General features: G+C 39.1%; 1 protein-coding gene and 1 long non-coding RNA gene across 2 annotated transcripts; one reads left to right on the plus strand and one right to left on the minus strand.

Moving 5' to 3' along the window:
• Window positions 1–2,486: 2,486 nt before the first annotated feature.
• HENMT1 (HEN methyltransferase 1) lies at window positions 2,487–11,899 on the minus strand. Its single transcript, XM_032696740.1, has 7 exons — window positions 11,796–11,899; window positions 10,445–10,781; window positions 8,866–8,978; window positions 7,216–7,350; window positions 6,611–6,793; window positions 4,888–5,065; window positions 2,487–3,376 (listed from the first exon to the last, which is right to left on the minus strand). The coding sequence occupies exons 1-7, from the start codon at window positions 11,897–11,899 to the stop codon at window positions 2,981–2,983; spliced, it is 1,446 nt and encodes a 481-aa protein (XP_032552631.1). The 3' UTR covers window positions 2,487–2,980.
• A 2,895-nt stretch (window positions 11,900–14,794) lies between these two features.
• LOC116791244 lies at window positions 14,795–16,450 on the plus strand. Its single transcript, XR_004358663.1, has 2 exons — window positions 14,795–14,983; window positions 15,321–16,450. It is a non-coding gene; the product is annotated as an uncharacterized LOC116791244 (long non-coding RNA).
• The last annotated feature ends 3,953 nt before the right edge of the window (window positions 16,451–20,403 follow it).

Consider the following 20,403-nt stretch of genomic DNA (forward strand, 5'->3'; position numbering starts at 1 on the left):
GCATTAAAGTCAATGTACTGTATTTAAATTTGCACAAGTAGTGACTTGCCTGACAGGCAAGAAAGATCTCTTTAAATTTTCTTTGAGAATAGGAAAGAATCCATTTTTAAAGGGATATGTTAGGTGACACGTGTAATTAATTGTAAACTGCAAATGGCTTTAATTTTGTTATGGTTAGTGGTACTGTTTATCAGTAAGGCTTGGAATAAATAAAAATAGTGTGGCCACTTTTGAAAGCTCAGAATGCTTCAAATTCTGCTCAGCATGATGTTTGACACCTTTTATTGAAATAGAAGTAGGCCATATTTAATAGGTTAAATCAGAAGCAGCAGACTTTTTTTCTAGAAATCCATACCAGAATTATTAAACCAATTTTTATTTGTATTTTTAAGGAAATCTCAGATTTTAAAGCTTGAGTACTGTTATTGAATATGAAGAATATGAGCAATTTCTCAGTTTTGGTACTTAAATACTTTTATTTCCTACTGTTAATTATAATCTCTTTAAAAGAATTAATGCAAAGATTCTATTCTAGCTGCTGTTAATAGAAGTGTGGTATTATCCATTTCTGTTCTCCACAGGAATTTTAAACAAAAACTACTCAACTGCTAGTATACAACTATCTGTTAGAACATTATAGCTTCCTTTCCTGTCACATAACTAACTCGTACCAAAATAATCCTACTGCAAGCGAACAATGCAAGAAATTTGAATACATTATTTGCTTTGTATATTTGAATACATTATTTGCTTTCTGTACTCTTACTACACTTGTTGACAAATCTATTAAAACCTTTAGTAGTTAGATGGTAACTCACTTAGGTTTACTAGGAAAACTAGATATAGTTTGAGGAAAACTACATATAGTTTGAGGAAAACAGACTTTTAAAAAACATTGTACAGCTACTTATGTAATTCTCAAGGGAACTTCCATAGCCCAGATTTGTGTTTTATGTTAAAAGACACAGCTAATTGTCATAGATTAGATACTTTCTTTACTAGGAATAATTATTTTCTTGCCTGAGCAGATGTTTTAAGGAAGTTGACATAGAAATCCAGCTTCTAATAAAATTGCATCCTAGTAATTTATTCTTCTGACTTGAGTTACAACTCTTCATGAAGTGATTCTCTAGTTGTGTGTATTTTAAGTGGAATATAACCTTCATATTTAGGTGTTCTATTTTCCTTTTTGTAAACTGTGTTATATGAATACTGGCAACTTCTATATAGTAAACTGTTCAGGATGTGTGGGTGGGTTATGGGGGTTTTTTTACTGTATTTAAATGCAAATCTCTCAGACATTCAATAAACTCATGTCTTCAGCTTGGAATCTGTTTCTAAACAATTATGTCTTTTTTTTTAAATACAAAAAATTACAAACTTAAATGGAAGTGTTTGTCCATTTCAGTTTCTCTACTCTTTTCAAACTTTACCCCTGCAGGTTATTAAACTCCCTCTCCAGTCCACAAAGTATTTAATGGCACTGTTACTAGTACAGTTATTTATCTGCCTCCTGGAGAGGAAAAGTAGTATGTCAGTCTTACACAAAGGAAAAATCAGTTTTAATGTGGCAGGCATACTAGGAGGTTAATTTATTAAGCAAACTCCCCAACTAGCAGTATTTGGGGAAAGTGAGGGCACAGGGTGTAGTCCCTGCCCACCTTGCAAATGACAAAATTAATCCTCTTCAGTTGAGTATAATGACCTACTAAAAACTTTTCATACGGTTTCTATAACTTTATAAATTTCCTTCTTATTTTTTAGAAGAACTAACTGTGGTATGTATTTCTCTTCTCATTCAAAATAACCAAGCTTTCTGGTACTGCACTGAGTATCTGTTCTTAAATTAAGAAAAAAATCTAGATTGGTGAAAATTGCAGCTAATTATAGTACAAACTGTTTGGCACTCAGATCAGTTTAGTAACCAATTATTTGAAGAGTAAGGATTAAGAGAATTAACTGTACCATATATAACTTCAGTCAAGAAGGAAGACAATTTTTTCCAAAACTTCACCAGAATATCCTAGAATTTCTTTTGTGGTTGTTGTTTTTCCTCTTTGTTTCATGAGTCAACAGGTTCCTTATAGAATAAATGACAAGTCTCATCAGCAAACAAATCTTCCAGTTAATGATTTCTTTTTTTAAATGTTTTGCTTTTTCTACTACTGTGTTTTCACACTGTTTTAGCAACATGTATGTTATAAGGAAAATGTGTCATTCAGACACAAGATCTTTTTCTAATCTAGAAGGAAAACATCTTGTGACTGAAAACAAGCTGCATACACACAATTAATATACCAAGGCAAAACCATTACTGGGGTATGGACTGTTCTTGAATTTTTTTTCATTTACTCTATTTGGATTTTACAGTTTTGCATAACAGCTGCACATGAAAACACAGAAAATTTTCAGGTACATCAGAGCCAGATTAGCATTCACAAGTATAGCACTTCTTAATTTTTTTTTCTTTAAAAAACAGAACAGTCAACAATACCACTTTCATATTACTGTTCATCTGGAACAACATTTGGTTTTCATCAAGGCTGAGGATGTGCTCATCTTGAAGAAGGCATCTATAAATTTCATTCTAGTATGAAAAAACTTGCCTTAATCCAATGTTTGACTAGCATTATTCAGCACAACAACATAATACATGTTATCATCAACTACTCTGGAGCTAACAAGAGATTACTAAAAATAATCTAGTAATGATAGCTACACTAAGGTAATAGAAAGCAAACAGAAATACTTCATTTTCTTCATGGGAATTAATTATTTCCTTTTACCCTCTGATAGTCTACATGAAACCCTTGTGAGTTACTGCTGGTTTTGTCTTCATTCCATAGGAGAGGTGCTGACCACTGAGGAGAGGTTTAGAGAAGACTGTGTGTTCTGGTTAACAGACAGCACACATCATTTGACAGCTACTAAAAAACCACTTTAATTACTTTAACTGAACTTTGTATAAGGAATCTGTGATCTAATCCTCCTCAGTTTCATGTTCAGTATTGAACACCACAGCAGAACCATCACTGCTCAGTGTGACCTTGCCAGCAATGAGTTTGCATAACTTCTCAAAGGTACCACACAGTTGATTCACTTTGGGAAAAGAAAAGATTGCTGCAAGAGGTATACAGACCTCATTTCCATTGACAAATGGTTCCATGGTTTTATCAACAACCAGTTTTCCAAGATAGTCTGAAAAAGAGTCAACTGAAGGCTGGAATTCAGATTTTCTTTCGGGATCATCATCGTACTCCTCATGTTTTGACATTAAATGGTGCTTAATGTTTTGGGCTGTGAAAATAACTTCACTGACAACTGCATTCTGCAAGTACTTCTCATCTTTCAGACTTGGATACACTGCTTTGAAGACCTTTACAACATACAAGAACACATAAAATGTTTATCACTATCACAGGGTCAGAGTTTAACATTTGCTATCAAAAAACCCCTCTAAAATGTGAACATAATTTTTTATTCAATCTTGCTTTGCTTATTAAACATTTTCAGATACCAAAAACTAGTTCAGTTGATTTTATGTATTACAACTACAATGGCAGTTAATGGAATTTAAAACCCCCAAAAACAGGCTTATACCTGCAAGCTACACTCGTAAAATGTGCAAGGTGAAGTCCTGTAATTCCTTAGTTCTTTTTAATAATTCTCTTACTTTTCACATTACTCATGATGAGGTGCTGGTGACAGTTCTAAACTACTTCTGAACTGTCATCTGGAAACCAGGACTAGAGCATGTCATTTATTCTGTTTTCAGAATAAAACATTAAATATGCTTTCACAACTGCAGGGGACGCTACAAATAAATTGTGACATTAAAATACGTGAACTTGTGTGTTCTACACTGAGCTATACTCTGAGGCAATTAAGGAAACTAGGCAGACAAACTCATTCCCACCAGCTTACCAGGAAGTGCTTTATATCAACAGGGTACCAATGAAGTTCCACTGTCTGTAATTATTTCCTACTTTTCAATTGCATCCTGAAATATTGATTTATTCCCGTAAATTAGTTACATAATAAAAATTAGTTCGATAAGAAACGTAGGAGATTAACACTCTTGTTTAAACTCAAAGGAATATCAGTGTCAAAACTCCCTCCTTAATGGCCCTGTAACAGGAGATAATGAAAGCAATTTCTAGTACATGTCCATCACCTAGACATATTTCCATATTCCCAGACCACTTCAAGATTTTATTAAAGGCAGTAGATGACAAGTGACATTTCACATGTATAGAAATTTGAAATACAGAAATCACAAATGTTTTTATGGCTTGGAAACTACAGAAGATATATTTGTGTTTCAGTTCAGGTCACACGTCATTTCAAGATACATATTCAGTTCTTTGTGTAAAAATATGTATGTATGTTCACTGAAACAAGGCCTCATAAAATTGAAAAAGAAAAAAACCAGTATATTTATTTTTGCATTATTACTTCATGTTGTCCCTGAAAAAATTTGATTTATACCACAAGGCATTTAGCTAGAAATGCCTTTTTTGCTTTTATTTTTTATGAATCTGAAAGATATGTGTAATTGCCAACAACCACATAATAAATGAAATTAATGACTAGAGGAAAAACTATAAAAATAGTATACCTGGCAGAATTGAAAATTTTCATTCTAAGGATAAGAGTATGTTAAGAATGATTATCCATAGTGTTGTTTAGCAAATATTCTAAAGGTTAAAGGCCTTTATACAATTAGAAACACAAATCATAGAATGAGACACTCTTGATCTGATGGTGTGTGACAATCAGAGCTAAGACTGGATAGCAATAGTAGTCCATGGTAACAACACTTTCACGGGCAGTCACAGACAATTTTACTATTTATTTATACCTCTAAGGGAAGAAAATAATACTTACTGTTTTGTAAACTGCTTCAGTGGGTTTCTCATACTGAACAGATCCACCAGTTTGAGGATATTTTCTAACAAACACACCTATTTGGGTACAAAACCCAACATTCTCCATTCCTTTTGGTGGGTGCCCTACACCAGTAAATTCCACGGAGTAATCATAGCATCTAGCAGCCTCCAGAGCCCTAAGAAAGACAAATTATTCCAATCATATGAAATATTCATCTTTTCATGTGATAAAGATGCATTCTCAAGGAGAAGCAAGACCCTGAGCCTGTGAATGCTTGAGCCCAGTTTCCCTAACAATACTCACATGCCTGAAGATAAGTGCTGTCAAAACTTGCTGTATCAGAGCTGTAATCATATGCCTACCACAGTCTGAATCACTTAGTATCAGTAATTTAGGCATCCAAACATTACCATTATTTCTAAACTGCGTGCATAGAAAGTTCATGGTCACAGTTGCTTAGTCACCAACTTAAATATATTAGAAATGAGCTACAACCTACTGATTTTCAAGAACAAAATTATTTGAGAAGAACTCATAAAAAATATACACAACCCAAAACCCCAGGAGACCAGTTAATAGGGAAAATAAAAGGGTTTGTTGTATATGTACATGTATGAAAAGTAAAGTCTACCTAATAAAGGTTACAACAGGGTACGTGACATCTAAGTGAAAACCATCTTGTAGTACATCAGCCAGTGTGAACAAAAGGATGGGGCAGGGAACTAAAATGGCACTACCTACCTGCATCATTCTCCATGAGAAAGTAGTAAACTAAATTAACATCCCATGTATTTTAGAGAATATTGCAATACTTATACTTCACAACACAAAGACTTTGTGTTTACAGGTTAAAAAAAAAAATTCACTCGTTTAGTGATATCAATATTTTTAATTCACATATATTGAAAAGCAGAATCTACATTTACTTAAAGTCATAAAAATGGTCTCTACTAATAATGCAGGCAGGTTTTAGTATCCTTATGTAGGGAAAAATATATGCTTCAAGCTTCGCAAAACTACATACTCAAAAGTGACTGGATACTTTAAAGTCTATGGCAGAAACAACATAATTTAAGGGGCAAAGCTTCTAAGATACAGTTTCTTCCACAACTGCTTGACAGTTGAACGTTATCACAGGACACATATCCCTCTTGCTTTTATTTTTATTACACCTACCGACACTAAGAGTAAGACAGATTTCATGTAACCCTCTGTCATGTACATATGTTTTGCATTTCATTGTGCCACGATACACCAAACTATCCTCAATTTTATCCATCATGCCCTGCTCTACGGTTATTCCATAACTCTGCTTGCACACTCTTACAGAAAGGTCTGGACTAACTGAGCACTTTGCATGTACATACTGAGCACACTTCTTAGGGTTTTATAAAGCATTTCTATATGCAAAAAGGCTAATTAAAACCTTACACTTCAAATGCGTTAATTGTAATAAAGATACACAAAAAGGTAGGTAAAAGTTTTAAATGTTTTCTACAGAGCAGCTACAGTAAGAGCAAGCCAACTTAACCACCATCATAAAACATAAAACCCACAGAACACGCTTAACTACTCTTAACAGCAAAGAAACATTTCACCAAGTCAGGAGGTGGCACTTCACTGACAGCAAACTACATATGTGAACCATACTGAAAATGCCATTTGTTTCTCACACTCTGGGGCACCCAGAGCTGTCAGCATACATGTTCAGTGAGCTTACCAGCTTTGAAATTGCGCTTGGTTCCATTCAAATTTGTGATCTGGATGCCTATGTAACACCACTCCTGGAAGCAAAGGGTTAAATTCAGAATTTGGAGTACTGATCACAACCATGCTTGGAGCCATGAAACCAAACACCACTTCAGGAAATTTCTTCAGCTCTGATTCTTCCAGGTGTTCTATTCTGAAAAGAGTAAATTGATGTCTGTGTTTAAAAAAACCCTATGATACTTTAATCTTAACAACCAGCCAAAAAAAACCAACCCAAACCCGTATCTGTAATTTGTAATTTTACACCTAGCTGTGCAATATCAGCAGTGGCACTGTGGCCAAGTGGCCACACAGGGGTTTTGTCTGACCAAATCTCCTCTTGCATTTTGCAATTTTTCATCAGTATCTTTCTCCCACCGTATGCAAGCACTACTTGAATAGCTTATTATGGCTAATTTAAGCACAAGTTAGAGGATGCCGCTCTTCTATTTGCTACTTTTCTACTTCTACTCTTCTGCTTGAAAGGTTTGATCAAGTCTGTTTGGAGCATGGACAAAATTCCAAGCTGAACTCTAATGAACTTAGAAAAATGTAGAGCATTGGCCTAATACTCACAGTTCAATACATGTCACCAAGTCAAAACCAAGCATGCAAGGATCTTTATGGGCCACTGAACCATGATGCAAGGTAACAGTTAGGGATCTTTCAGATGGTTGCAAATAATCAAAAGGAAGAGGAGACAACGTATGCCTACAAAGGTATTAAAAATAAGATGTTACATCAAGGACCTTAAGGAAAATTTTACATGTAAATGAACTAGTAAACACCCTACATAGATATCTCATGAATCTCAAAAAAAATATTTTACGTGGATATAAAAAAGAATATCCAATACAAACACTTTTCATGACTACCTACAACAGGACAGAAAGAGTAGAAGTTACTCCAGAACCTGTCCTTGATGTTTACAAAAATTTCCACTACATTTTCAAGTCACTTGGAAAGCCACTTGTAAGTTCTGATAGTAGTTCAACTCTAGACACACAGTAAGTCTGACTTACACACACTTTTCAGGGTTTTGGGGGAAGTTTTAGGCACACATATTACCTATTTTTTCCAAATGAAAGACACTGAGAAACCAAAGTATACGTGCAAATTTCATTCTGAAATACTGCATTAGACAAAATACACAATAAATGTTAAATATAAAAGGTTACTTCTCTTCATTCTTGAGAAAGAGCAAGTGATAACATCAGCATCTAGATCCTACATATTCACTGAAATTGTATTAGTGAGCTTCCAAGAAAGAAATTTATGTTCACCAGTCTGACCAATGCTTCAAAGATCATATAAACCTCTCATTTTAGAGGCTTCTAAACCAGACACCACACATTGAGCTAAGCTTTCCATTACAAAAAAATAAACAAGAACCAAGTCCCCACCACGGTGACATGAACATTTCAAAAAAGATCCAAACTGATCTTTCTGAAGACAATAATAAGCATAAACTGAAAACTAATACAATGCATTAGTGCCTTTACAAACAGTGTATGTCTCAGGTGTGCACACCTTAAGGGCCTTTCCATGATCCAGCCCTCTGGCTACATTAGGTGACATTACGGGCACCCACAGCCCAGGGGGCCCCAGGCACAGACCCAATGTAACCAAGGGCGACAGAGAGCTCTTCAGCTGCCAGCTGGTATTTCTGCAGTTACCCTAACTCTAAAACCTCTACAAGCAGTAATGCAGCATGCCACTTGTATTTGGTTTCCGTGGCAAGGTTTTGCTAATCAGGGAGCTCCAGAGGTGGCTTTTCTGAGGGAAAGCCCATGGTGGAGCAGGGGGGAAGGACTCCTTGAAGATGAAGCAGCAGCAGAAATAACATGTGAGGAACTGACTGTAATCCCCATTCCCTGTCTCTTTGTGCTGCTGGTGGGGAGGGAATAAAGTCGGTAAGGAGTGAGAGGTGGGGGCAAAGATGTTTTTAAGATTTGCCATACTTCTCATTATCCTACTCTGATTTTGATAATAAATTCAACTAATTTCTGCAAGTCAAGTCTGTTTTGCCCAAGATGGTAACTGGTGAGTGATCTGTCCCTGCCCTTTAACTCATGAGCCTTTTGTTGTATTTTCTCTCCCCTGTCCAGTTGAGGAGGGGAGTGACAGAGCAGCTTTTGGTGAGTACCTGGCCTCCAGCCACAGTCAACCCACCACACCACTACATCAAGACAAATACAAACCTTAAAACACAATCAAAGAGCTTACATTTTCTCTTCCATTACACTTGCAGAGATATCTAGCCCAGCTAACACTTCAATGCAACTGCAGAATTTCAGCATCCAGAGAAGCCTGCAGTCAGCACATCCTAAATCTGCCACCTGTAAATTATATATTAAGCAATGTGTAAATGCTATATATTTCCAAGCAATTTCAGAGATTTTAATAAAATTAAAAGCCCATATTTACATCAAAATAACTTTTTAATGATAAAGCATTTCACAACCAAAACTAAATGGTTTTTTCTTTTTAAAAAATGTATATGAACATCCTGCAAGATTTTTAAAAAGAATTAACCTTTTGTTATTACACTTATAAAAAAGTACATGTAGAACATCCCACTGACACTGGAAAATGTCTTCCACATGAATAACAGTAAGGTATGATTTTAAGTACCAAAGCTATAGCAATTTTCACATTCACCACTGCTTTTCACTGGACTGCTCTGAAAACAGGCTCACCAGCAGCCAAGTTACCAGCAAAGAATCTGCACAAAACAAGTTTACAGGCTCAGTCTAATGTTTAAGTGGGGAACTCTGGGGATATTCATACCACAAAATCAAATAACAGATATTCTTTTCTGTAAGCTTAAGAGATAGTTGGGTACACAAACCAACCCACCCTGTTCTTTCTCAGGCTCAGTCTAGGTTGAAGCACATTGCTGTTCTCCCTGTGAAAATCCTGAATTGTTTCTATCCAGCTTATCTCTACCCCGTGGGTAAACAGAAAGTTTACCCTCTCACCCCTTCCACATCCTAAATCAGAAAATTCAAATCTTTAAATACAGATGCAACACTGGTGAATATGTTCTATTTAAAAGCAGATTACAGTGCCGTGACCTCACAGATTTTTATTAGCTACCAGAATTATGATTATTTAAGTGCACTGCAGGTGCATTTCTCATCATTTTCTTGCATGCCCCCTAAAAGATAAGCATCAGTTTCAGAATTAAACACTGCAGATTTGGGAACTGCTTCTGGGGGAGGAAAGGGAGAGGACATGTTAGAAAAGAACAAACGCTACAGTACATAATTTAATTAATTTAACTTTCCCAAGTAGTATTGAAACAAGAGTTCGGGTATACTGAGACAGACAACACAAGAAAGGGTCACAAGATCTTAAGCAAGTGGAGATGAGTGAGCCTCACATAATCCCACACTCTCAGTGTCACTTCTCAACTGAGAACAGTCATGTGAATGATGAGGCAAACCTGATACTGCATATGGAACAACCAACTCTAGAAAGCAAATCCCAACTGTGATGAAAGCAGCTTGAACCGAATTACTCAGCTTTAAATTAAAACCAGAATGCCCACTACTCTCCAAAACAGGCTAAGGCATTTCTCTCATTTAAATAGTCTCCTCTTCCCATCAAGTAACATTAATTATATGCATCCCTGAAAAACAACACATTATCACCAATTCAGTTTTAACAGCAGCTCATCCAAAATTGTAATTGAGCTTGGTAATTGAGTCAAAAGGTTATCTGTGCATTTTGTCTTCCTGAGATATGAAGTGTCAACTTCTTTTCAAATTTATAACCTAGAGAGACAACAAAACATACCAACCTTCTTAGGTTTGTATTTCTCCACTAAATCTCTGACGAACTGGTAGCGTTGTTTGTACAGAGGAGGTGTAAATTTAATAACTCGCGCGAATTTTGGGCCTTTGGGCCCAGGGCCTCCCTGTAAGTCGGGGCCAGTGCCCTGGTGTCCCAGGCGCTCTGTGGTCCGGGCAGCGGCCGGAGCCCCCTGTAAGCAGGGCGGCAGCCTCTTTGGCCGCTGCCTCGCATGCCCAGCTGCCTTTGCCCAGAGGGCCCGACTCCCCGCAGCCCCTGGAACTGCGCCGTGCGTCGCCGTGGTGAGTCCAAGTGAAGCTTGGAGAGTTTTGTGGAAGTGGGGGGGCCTGTGGGGGGGCGGGGAGGGGCTTGGAGATGTGCCTCCGGGGGCGTGGGGTCGGGGTTGCCTTGGTACGGAGGAGCTGGTGTTTCTCGGGCCCACCTGCCTCCTCCCGCCCTGGCAGAAGCCGTCGGAGAAGAGAGGGGAAGAGGCGTCGCGCGGGATTGTTTAACAAATTGAGGTTATTGACATATTCCTCTAATACAAAATAAAGAAATGCCTTAAATGCCAGAATTTTTCACAGATCAGAACATCTCATCACTGGGCACAGAAGTACAGAGCAATGAGGATGTGAGAGCTCATAAAATACTTATGAAGGAAAATGTTATCAGGCTACTGCTCTCTTCATTGTCACACAATTCAACCACGTATTGTGAGATTTAAATCTTCTCCTGCAATGAGTGCATGAAACCAATTCAATTTCGTTTTACTTTTACTCATTTCCTCCGCATTTACATTCCAGGGCAGTATAAAATTAAAGGAAGCTAGTTTACACATCTTTGAATACTTAACAGTGGTGTTAAAGCATTTACAGTTAACTGAAAATAACTGCATAGAATGAAAAAAAGAGTAATAGACCAGGCAGTTATGCAGTAAGAATAAAGGAAAACCCAGAGCAAGGGTGAACACTTACAAAAAGGTCAATGCCTATGAACACATGAAATTACCAAGGAACTCTAGATGGCTTCTCATTTGGAGCTAATGCAGTCTCCTGCAAAAGAGTCAAATGCAGCCTATGCCTTCCGAATGGTAATTCCACCGGAGTCAACTCGGCTCTAATGGCTTATAGGAAGGCTCAGTTTGGCCCAATATCTCCAGAGGTTGGGGTGAGTCACATTATTATCATGCATATTGTAAAATCTAACTCAAGATCTTGCAACAAGCAACATTATTTTATGGTAAATTGGATTTCAGATATTGACATAAATTGTGATCTATTTGAGACTATTTTTCCTTGAAAAAGATTGAAAGTAAATGCTGGAAAATCCCCAAAACTATCCAGGGGTAATTCTGCACTCACCTGTTGAAATAACAAGTAACCACAGCCCCAGCAATCACCATTTGCTGACAGGCAAGAATGAATTCACTAGTCCAGATAAGGCCAACGAAATGATACCAGGCCATGCAGCAAATTCCAGACAGAGCTCTGTATTCTACTTGTCCTTCTGAAGCTGGGATCATACCATTGTATTATTATAACACACCCGACAAGGGGAGGGAAGTACATGTAAGTGCTTCTGTATCCTTTCTCTTAACTTCCCTTCAATAAAATTACCAAAAAAAAAAAAATCAGATGATATTACAGAGTTAGAAAGATAATGCTTTGTAATTTCAATTGAATTTTCTAAAGTATCTCACAAAAAGTAAAAGATTGCATTTAAATTGGGATTAAGACAGCTGTCATTAAAGTCAAGAGGACAGCTACAAATTAGTGAAGATTTTTGAGAAGACACTACTCAAGATTTGAGAAATCAAGTAGTTTGGAAGTAAATGAAATCTTAATTTTCTTCATTCAAATTTGAAATAAATTCATGTTTATGAAATGCTTTAGGTTTTTTTCTGTAAGAAGCAAAAGAGATAGACCACAGAAAAGCATTAACAATGCATGATGTGCTGTTGCAACAAAACAAATAAAATATTTTAATTGGTATTACTAGTTAGAACCATGGCCACTAGTTTTCTGTTCTCCATACTTTGAAATCTTTGTGCAAAATACAGGCACATAGAGATGGCCACTCTGAGGGGGAGGGGGAAGCAGACATCTCTATGGTAGTATATGTTCCAATGTTACTCCTGTATCCAGGAACACTGACAAACTCACTTATTCAAGCTAAAAAATGTTTCTTCCACTTCTGTTACTAACTAGGAATTTATTCCGTATTCAGTAGATGGCTTTTCATGAAAGGTGGGGGCAACTCAGATTACTCAGCAATCAGACCTTTCTCTGTGCAATCCTATTTATGGCATTTGACTCTGCAGGCTAGTCAGGGGATAATGGCATTAGGACATTTGGTTCTTGTGAAAGTTCTCTGTGTCTATAACATGATTTTTTTTTTATTTATTTAGCAAGCCTTAAGTTTATAAACCTGAAAGAGAAACATGTTCACCAAATAAAACAATCTCTGGAGGTGAATAGTTTCTTATTTAAACTCCACGAAAGAAATAACAAAATGAGACATAGAATTGGCTATTACTGCTAGAACAACAATATAACTTAAGCTTTAATACTTCATGTATTCATTTGGTAGACTTGGCAGTGTTATGTTTACAGCTGGACTCAATGATCTTAAAAGGTCTTTTCCAACATAAATGATTCCATGATTCTCTGTTCTCTCCCAGGACAACCCACCACCTTCAAGTTCAAAACTACATGTACAAAGCTATCCATGAAATAGTTCACTTCTGGCGTATTTTTCTATAGCCACAGACTACTTACTTGGGAATAACTAAAAGTAGAAACAATAAAGACTTGTTTCAGCAACACTATCAGGTATAGATGAGCTTTGTAAGTTTTCAGAACCAAAGTCTATTTGTCTGTAAATAATGAAGAATATTAATCGACTCCATAGTAACACTGCAACATTATTTTGAAGTGCTTTGAAAGGATCAAAAAAAAGTTACATGGGTGCATAAATACAGACATATGTTCTAGATATTTTCTTTTCAAGAGGTTGACAATTTTAGCTGAACAGGTAAGCTCTTTACAGTGCTGTATGGTTGGTCATTCACAGAAATAGTGTTGCTTCCATTATATTCAAATGTATTTTAAGCCTGTGAAGTGCAAGATACTTGATGGTTTGAAAAAGCTACTACTCAGATCTCTTCTCACAAACTCTTCACCATTCCTCCCCATAGCCTCTAGCCCTTGCTGAGGAACTTCAGCAAATCGTAGGTCAGTGAGATACTAGGTGTCCTATCACTCCATTTTATAGCAAAGACACTATGCCATTTGGTAGCAGAATTAAGCACATTTTCCACCACACAATTCACTTGAACCTTTCTTTTCCAAAACAGGCCTTTTCAGTCTTCATTTCAGTGGTTTTGTCATGAAGATTGACAAATGTTCATATGGTAAACTAGTTCTGTTTGCTTTTTACCAGCCTGCTGAAATAACCACCTGCAGTAACAATAGTAATAGCTTCGTCTCTTCTGGCCAACCTTATACATGTGTATGTGCACAGTGCTGTGCTCCGCTCCACAGAAATCAGGCACAGCCACCTGTGAGTTCACGTTTGATCACTTTGCTGTCTAGGTATAGTAAATTGTTTTTGTTACTTCACAGAAATCTGCTTATCAATGTAAACTGATGGATTCCCTGTGGGCTGATGAGAGCAGTGTTTCCTTGAGAGTCATTAGCACTAGAGACCCTGAGGTTTACAGTATAACTGAGGGAGCTGCCAGAGCCACAGCTGCGCTCTTTGGGCTGGGCTCGCTCTTTGGTGGTGTGTGTTTGGGTTTTTTCATTGTAACAGTGTAACTTTCTCAAAGTTCCTTCCCTTTCAGAAGACTTCATACACTTTGATAAATACTGGTTTTGGAGACCTGTGAGTTTGTTCCCGTGCCACTGTTTAAACCAGGGCAGGCTGTAAATTCTGCTGTGCCCAGGACAGCCCTGCAGACAGGCCTAACCCAAACTCTCTGATCTGCCTGAGGACTGCTCGAGAGTGGTGACTGTTCTAGTTAACTACTAGGAGTGAAACCAGCAGGATTTCTTTCCCTGCTGTGTTGATTAGATGGGATTTAAGGAGTTTTGTGCAACAAGAGGTTCTCTGGAGTTAGTGGATTCTACTATCTGCTAGCAATTTACTGACACTAGAAAACTGCCTTTCCTTTCTGATTCTCATCTTTTAATCAGTTACACAGTAAAACAAAAGACTTCTTTGGTTTTTTTCTTTTTTTTTAAATCAAGCCCTTACACCAAGAATGGTACCTTTGACAGACTCACAGGTTAGTGTTGGTACAGCACAGTGTTCTTTTTTGTTTGTTCTGTAACAAAGTTTGCTGTGTCTTTCGCAGGGCATGTCTTTAGATTGTGTGGAAATCTCCCTGTCTCATGTCTTTGAAAGTGGGCAGGCTTACGTAGCCCTCTCCTGAGCCCATAGCCTTGCAGGTCTCCGTGTTCTGGATTTTGACCCAAAAGTAGTGAGAGTTGATCCTTCTGTGCTGCAGTTCTATAGACAGCTGAGACGTCATCAGCTTTTAACCCAGGTAAAGAAAAACCTCATGCTAGCAAAGCCTGCTTTGTGCTACCAAAATGAGAGATGTTGCCACTGAGATGCTTCTTTTTCTTCCTAAGCAAGACCATTCAAATTAAAACTTGTAGTGGCAGGAGAGATGAAACTGCAGAGAGAGCATGTGGCAGGGCAGCTCTTGGTGGTAAAATATCTACAGTAGTTTTGGGATTGTATAAAACTACCTGGCCTTGTAGGCAAAAGGATAGGTTGGGATTCTTTGGTCTTCCTCTTGCAGTAAGGAATAAAGGGGAAGTGGACACAAAAGAAATCTGTTCCATTTTTTTTTTATTATTTCTTCTTTCTCCCCAAAGGATTCACTACACACCTATTCAGATGCTGATGAGAAGGAGAATGTGAAATGCAGCTGATAATACTCTCCTGGTTTCTGTGAAGTGTCAGCACAGACTCCTGAGATGCAGTGATCTTGCTATTGAGTATATTTGATAACATAGGTAAAGTCAAAGGACTTTTTTTAGCTGTTTGCTTCATTCAGCTGACTCTGGATATATAGAAGTATCTCTATTTTGTGCCTCTGGAATTTGGAAGGCTTCTGTAGCCCCTTTCTGAGCCCACAGACCTAAGTAAGCACTTCTGTGTCACAGATGCAACTCCAGCAAACAAAATGACTGAACAAGGATGTTCCTGAGGGTCCTTCCTGTGGTTCTATCCTGCCTGCCTAGTTGCATTTAATCCTCCACATATATAGACTGAAACTTGTGTCCCTTTCTTCAAGTATACCACTGCTGTGAGATGGAAGGTGTCTGGATGGATTGGACCTGTTCACAGGAGCTGCTGACACAAGGGAAAGCAGTGCTAAGTATCTGGAATACATACTTGATTCTTCTGCAAGCAAGGAGTTGGGCTATTACTTTACAGCATGCTGAGGTGTTCCAGATGCTTGACACCAGGAGGCTTTGCAAAACTTCCTCCACAAGCAGAACTGCCAGTTACATATTGCTTGTTATGCTGATATGTAGCGTTTTTATTAGTCTGTTGCATAAGACGTGATTTTTATTTTTTTAACCCTCTGAGATGAACTGGCACTGTTTAAAGACAGGAGGAATTCCTACATCTTATACCTGTAATTATGGAACTACAAGAATTGTGAAGTTCTGTTACTCCATTAGGGAGAAGATGGGTACTGGTGAGAGTTCCTCTTGTTTAAACACATGAGGCTTGCTCAAATGAAAGTTGCTCCTGGAAAAAACTTGTCTGACTAATAAGGTGGAAGTTTAGTGTGAAATAGGGAATAATGGCTATGGACATGTGAAGTGAGCTGTAATGTCACCTGTTTCAGCAAAAGCAGAGTTAAGCAGAACTAATATACTGTCTTAATTAAGGAAAAGCTTTGGTCTTTGTATTTTAGCACTTTGTTTAAAGCTTAAGTAACTTGTATATTTTAAAATGTTTAACATCTTAAAACATGACATAACATTCAGCTAGAACTTGTCTCTTGCAGGGTTATGTCTCTAACAAAACCTCTGCTGTGGGAGTGAGTTGAAGGTCACTTCTTGGCAGCTGCTCTCCTTAAAACCAGGAAAGGATGTTGATTAGCCAGTGGTTAATATAGCAGAGAACAGTTTTAATAGGATTTCAAAATGCATATTTTAAGTGGGGGTTGGGTTTTTTTTTTCTGGGCTTGAAAGGTAGAGTTTTGGAGGGAGTCATAGTAGAAGACAGAAGTGTGACTATTATTCAGAGGGGTTCTTGATGTATCAGCACATTGTTTCTTCAAAGAAGTCTGGTGGGGAGTGGATGAAGTAGCTGGAGCCTGTGGAAGACAAGCCCTTTCCCCCTCACACTGCAGGCTGTAAACTTTCTAAATTATTTTTTTTAAACAACACACTCCAATCCTTTGAGCTGGACGTAAGCTGTTTGTCCACCTTGGGGAGGAACTGAAGATTAACTTCTCCCTGCCCACACACCTGGCAAGGAGGGTGCTGGCACATTAAAGCATCATTTCTGGTGCAGATGAGCCCTGAGGTGTGATTGTTTGGCCTGCAGCTTCCAGAGCTTCCACTACAGCTGGGTGAGGGCCTGACTCTGTTGCAGGCTGTGTCCCCCAGCTGCCAGTGCCAGTACCCAGGTGAGGTGCCCATGAGCATCGTGTGCTCAGGTTCAACCCCTTTCTCCTGTGGTAGGACACAGGGGGTGCAGGTGTGGCAGGCTGGCTCTAGCCTTTCCTTGGACACCTCTTGTTCCCCCAGCTGCTGTGTGTCCCCATCTTGAAGCACTCTTGCTCTTTCCTCATGCTGCTGTTCTGCAGTGGGTGCCCTGGCACAGACTGTACTGTGCCACTCGTGCCTCCTGTGTAATTCCAGCTATGCCTCAACTGCATCCTCCACCTTTGTGTGGGTTGAGTTTTTGCTTTTGTTCACCCCCCCATGCCCCTTGTGCAGGTGGCAGAGGCTGTGGGTACCCTGATCATCAGGGCAAGGCTGTCCATGCAGGCAGGGATGCCCAAGGGGTTGCCTTAAAGCCTGTATGCTTGGTCAGGGGGCTGGGCTGGGTCCAGTTTGCACTCTCATGGGTTTTTAGAGATGCTGCAGTATGAGGGCTTTGTGTTGCACTGGAGGTTGAGGTGTGGGATCGGAAATGCCCAGAATGTCAGTGAGTTTTACTCTTGGGGTAAACAGCTAGGAAGGATATGCCAGACATGTCCAGTCATACACAATACATTGATTTACTGACAGGTTGCATAAGAGTGATTAGATAATGCAGGCTCAAATCCTTTAACATTGTCGCGACGAGGGAAGTGAGGGACGCTCAATATGAGAATCAGCAAACTTCGTTTATTGATAAGTGCTAACAGCTTAATATAGGCCTCTTAATTAGCTCATGCATATTGCAAAAGCCGAGCTCACCATTGGCTCTGGCTCGAATGTTGATTCCACCTCTCACTCCCTTCCCATGTTGACACAGGTGGCTCTTAGTTGCTTTTGCTCCGTTCCTGTTTACCAGCCAAGTAGCAGGCACAAAGACACTGTAGCTTTGCTACCTCAGATTTTCTCACGGCCTAGTCAGGCCGTGTTCTATACTCCAACAGTACATCCACAGCTCCAGCTACATCCATATGTCCCCGTCCTGCCAGCCAATCCTCCACATAACATCTCTTAAAAAGTTCCTGTATTGCTGCAATGAAAAGATAATTTAGAGTGTAAGAGTGGTGATTATGCAAATAAACTTCTAATTGTAATTTTAAGAAGCAACTCACTTGACTGTAGTTTTCCTGGATTTAGGGACTGAAATCTTTCCAGTTGTATGGGGGTTTTTTTGGTGCCAAGCTGAGGTTTGAGATAAAATGCTAAACAGAACTTAAAGCTGAAAAGGCTAATCAATATTTCATGTTAGTATTAAATATACATGAAATATTGTGGTTGCCTTCTCAATGATGGAACTGTGGGAACAGAATAGTGGTGGCTTTTGAAGGGCTGGCAGCTGTTCTGAGGCCAAAAGGGGTCCGTCTCTGTAAATTTTGGATGTTCTTACTTCCAGCTAAAGCAGATGTAGGGATGGGGGCTGGGTCTGGAGGCTGCTATTTAAATCAGAAAAGAAGCAGCCAGGACAAATCTGAGCTGTCAGGCTCTGTCATGGCTCCCCTTGAATCAGGGTTGTGATGAGGCCTTTTTTAACAGAATAATACTTCCATATACACATGAGGTAAAAATCGTGTAATACGATAAATATCCCTTCTTCCAAGTTTTCCATAATGTGTTGATTTTTCTTTCAGAGGGACAGTCTGTCGCTAGAACCCAGTATGACAACATGGGATTTTTTTTTTAAAGAACTCTTTATTGTGGTAATTGTACTGCAAGAACAGAGCTCCTCTTCTCTTCGTTAGTCAGTAAAATGAAGAAGAATCTGAAGGCTGAGCAACTTTTTTATACAAGGCTGCCACAAAGCCATCCTCAAAATGTCTGGTGCTGCTGTTGCTTTCACCTGCTGAGGCAATCCAGCAGGCTGGATTCTTGTGAGGACAATTCACATGGCTCATGACAGAGCAAGCACCTGTGCCATTCTCCACTTACACAACCTAGAGTTCATGCTTCTCCCCTGCCCCTGCATGGATCTTCTCCACAGGCTGTGGTCCTTCAGGAAGAAGTCTGCTCCACTACGGCCTCGCTGGGGGCTGCAGGGGCACCTGGAGCTCTTCTTCCACCTCTGACCTGGGTGATCGTTTCTCACACCTTATTCCCCACACTCTGCAGTTTTTCCACCTCTCTCTGTTGTTACCACCAGTGTCAGTGAGGGGCTCAGCTGTGCCCCGTGGTGGGGCTGTCCTGGAACTGGTTGGAATTCGCTGTGTCGGGCACGGGGCAGCCCTGACCTCTCCTCACAGAGATTCCCAACATGTGTGCACGGGCACCTCATACACCAAGAACCAAGTGTGTGAGCATTCTTCAAACTGCCCCACCACCCTTGCCTGCAGCAGTTGGGTAGTTGGATATCCTGGGCTACAGAGGAAAGGCTGAAGGTGCTGTGGTAGGTGAGGGGGGAATGACTGGTGATGGAGGAGCTGCCATGGCCATGGGGCACCGGGAGGAGCTGGCCCGGGGTGCAGCTGGAGCCCAGCTCGTGGGAGAGGCACTCCGTGAGGGCACATGGCTGTGCAGCAGCAGGCTGAGCCCCAGCTCTGTGGAAAAGGAGGCTTCCATTACTGCACTCCCATAAACATGGGGAATTAATATTGTCCTCTGCTTTCACAAACTGAAGAGCAAGAATTTAAGCTTGGTGTTTGCCTTAACTGCAGCTATCATTGAGTGAATTAAACTAAGAGTTAGATACATAATTGGTATTTCTGTTACCACAAAGTATAGCCATTCTCTTTTCAAATACATTAAACCATAAGAAACTGCTTTATACCAGCTAAAGCTTCATAATGCATTTATGTGTTATTGGAAGCATAATTCACAAGCAGAGTGTTATTAAAACCTTACCAGCTTCCAGTTTAAACCTTTGTACAGTGATTTAACACCCTTCTCATTTCTTTATGTGACATTTTCACAATAATTAAACATGAATGTGTCCTCAGAGTCTGTACCCACAAGTCCTGTGAGTGCAGGAAAGGCAGCAACAGTCCTGTTGATCTCAGGTGCTGTAATAATCTTCATATCCAGAGTTGCTCTGAATAGATGAAACAAATACTACTCTTAAGTGATGGAAATACAGTACATTATATGTTATGTTATGAATGCTAATAATGTAATTTTTCTCACAGATATTAAAAGTTTCTCATTTTGTATTATGCCACTCTGTGACGTGCAATTGTCTTCTGCTGTTAAATCTAAGCAGCTCTATTATTAGCCTGAGAAAAGACCTGAATTGCTAGAGATTGCATTTAGATGTGTAAAATCTCTATTTTGCTGCTTCCTGTATAATTATTTTATGCTTGTT

This window comes from Chiroxiphia lanceolata, chromosome 9 (genome assembly GCF_009829145.1).
Source record: "Chiroxiphia lanceolata isolate bChiLan1 chromosome 9, bChiLan1.pri, whole genome shotgun sequence".
Classification (NCBI taxonomy): domain Eukaryota; kingdom Metazoa; phylum Chordata; class Aves; order Passeriformes; family Pipridae; genus Chiroxiphia; species Chiroxiphia lanceolata.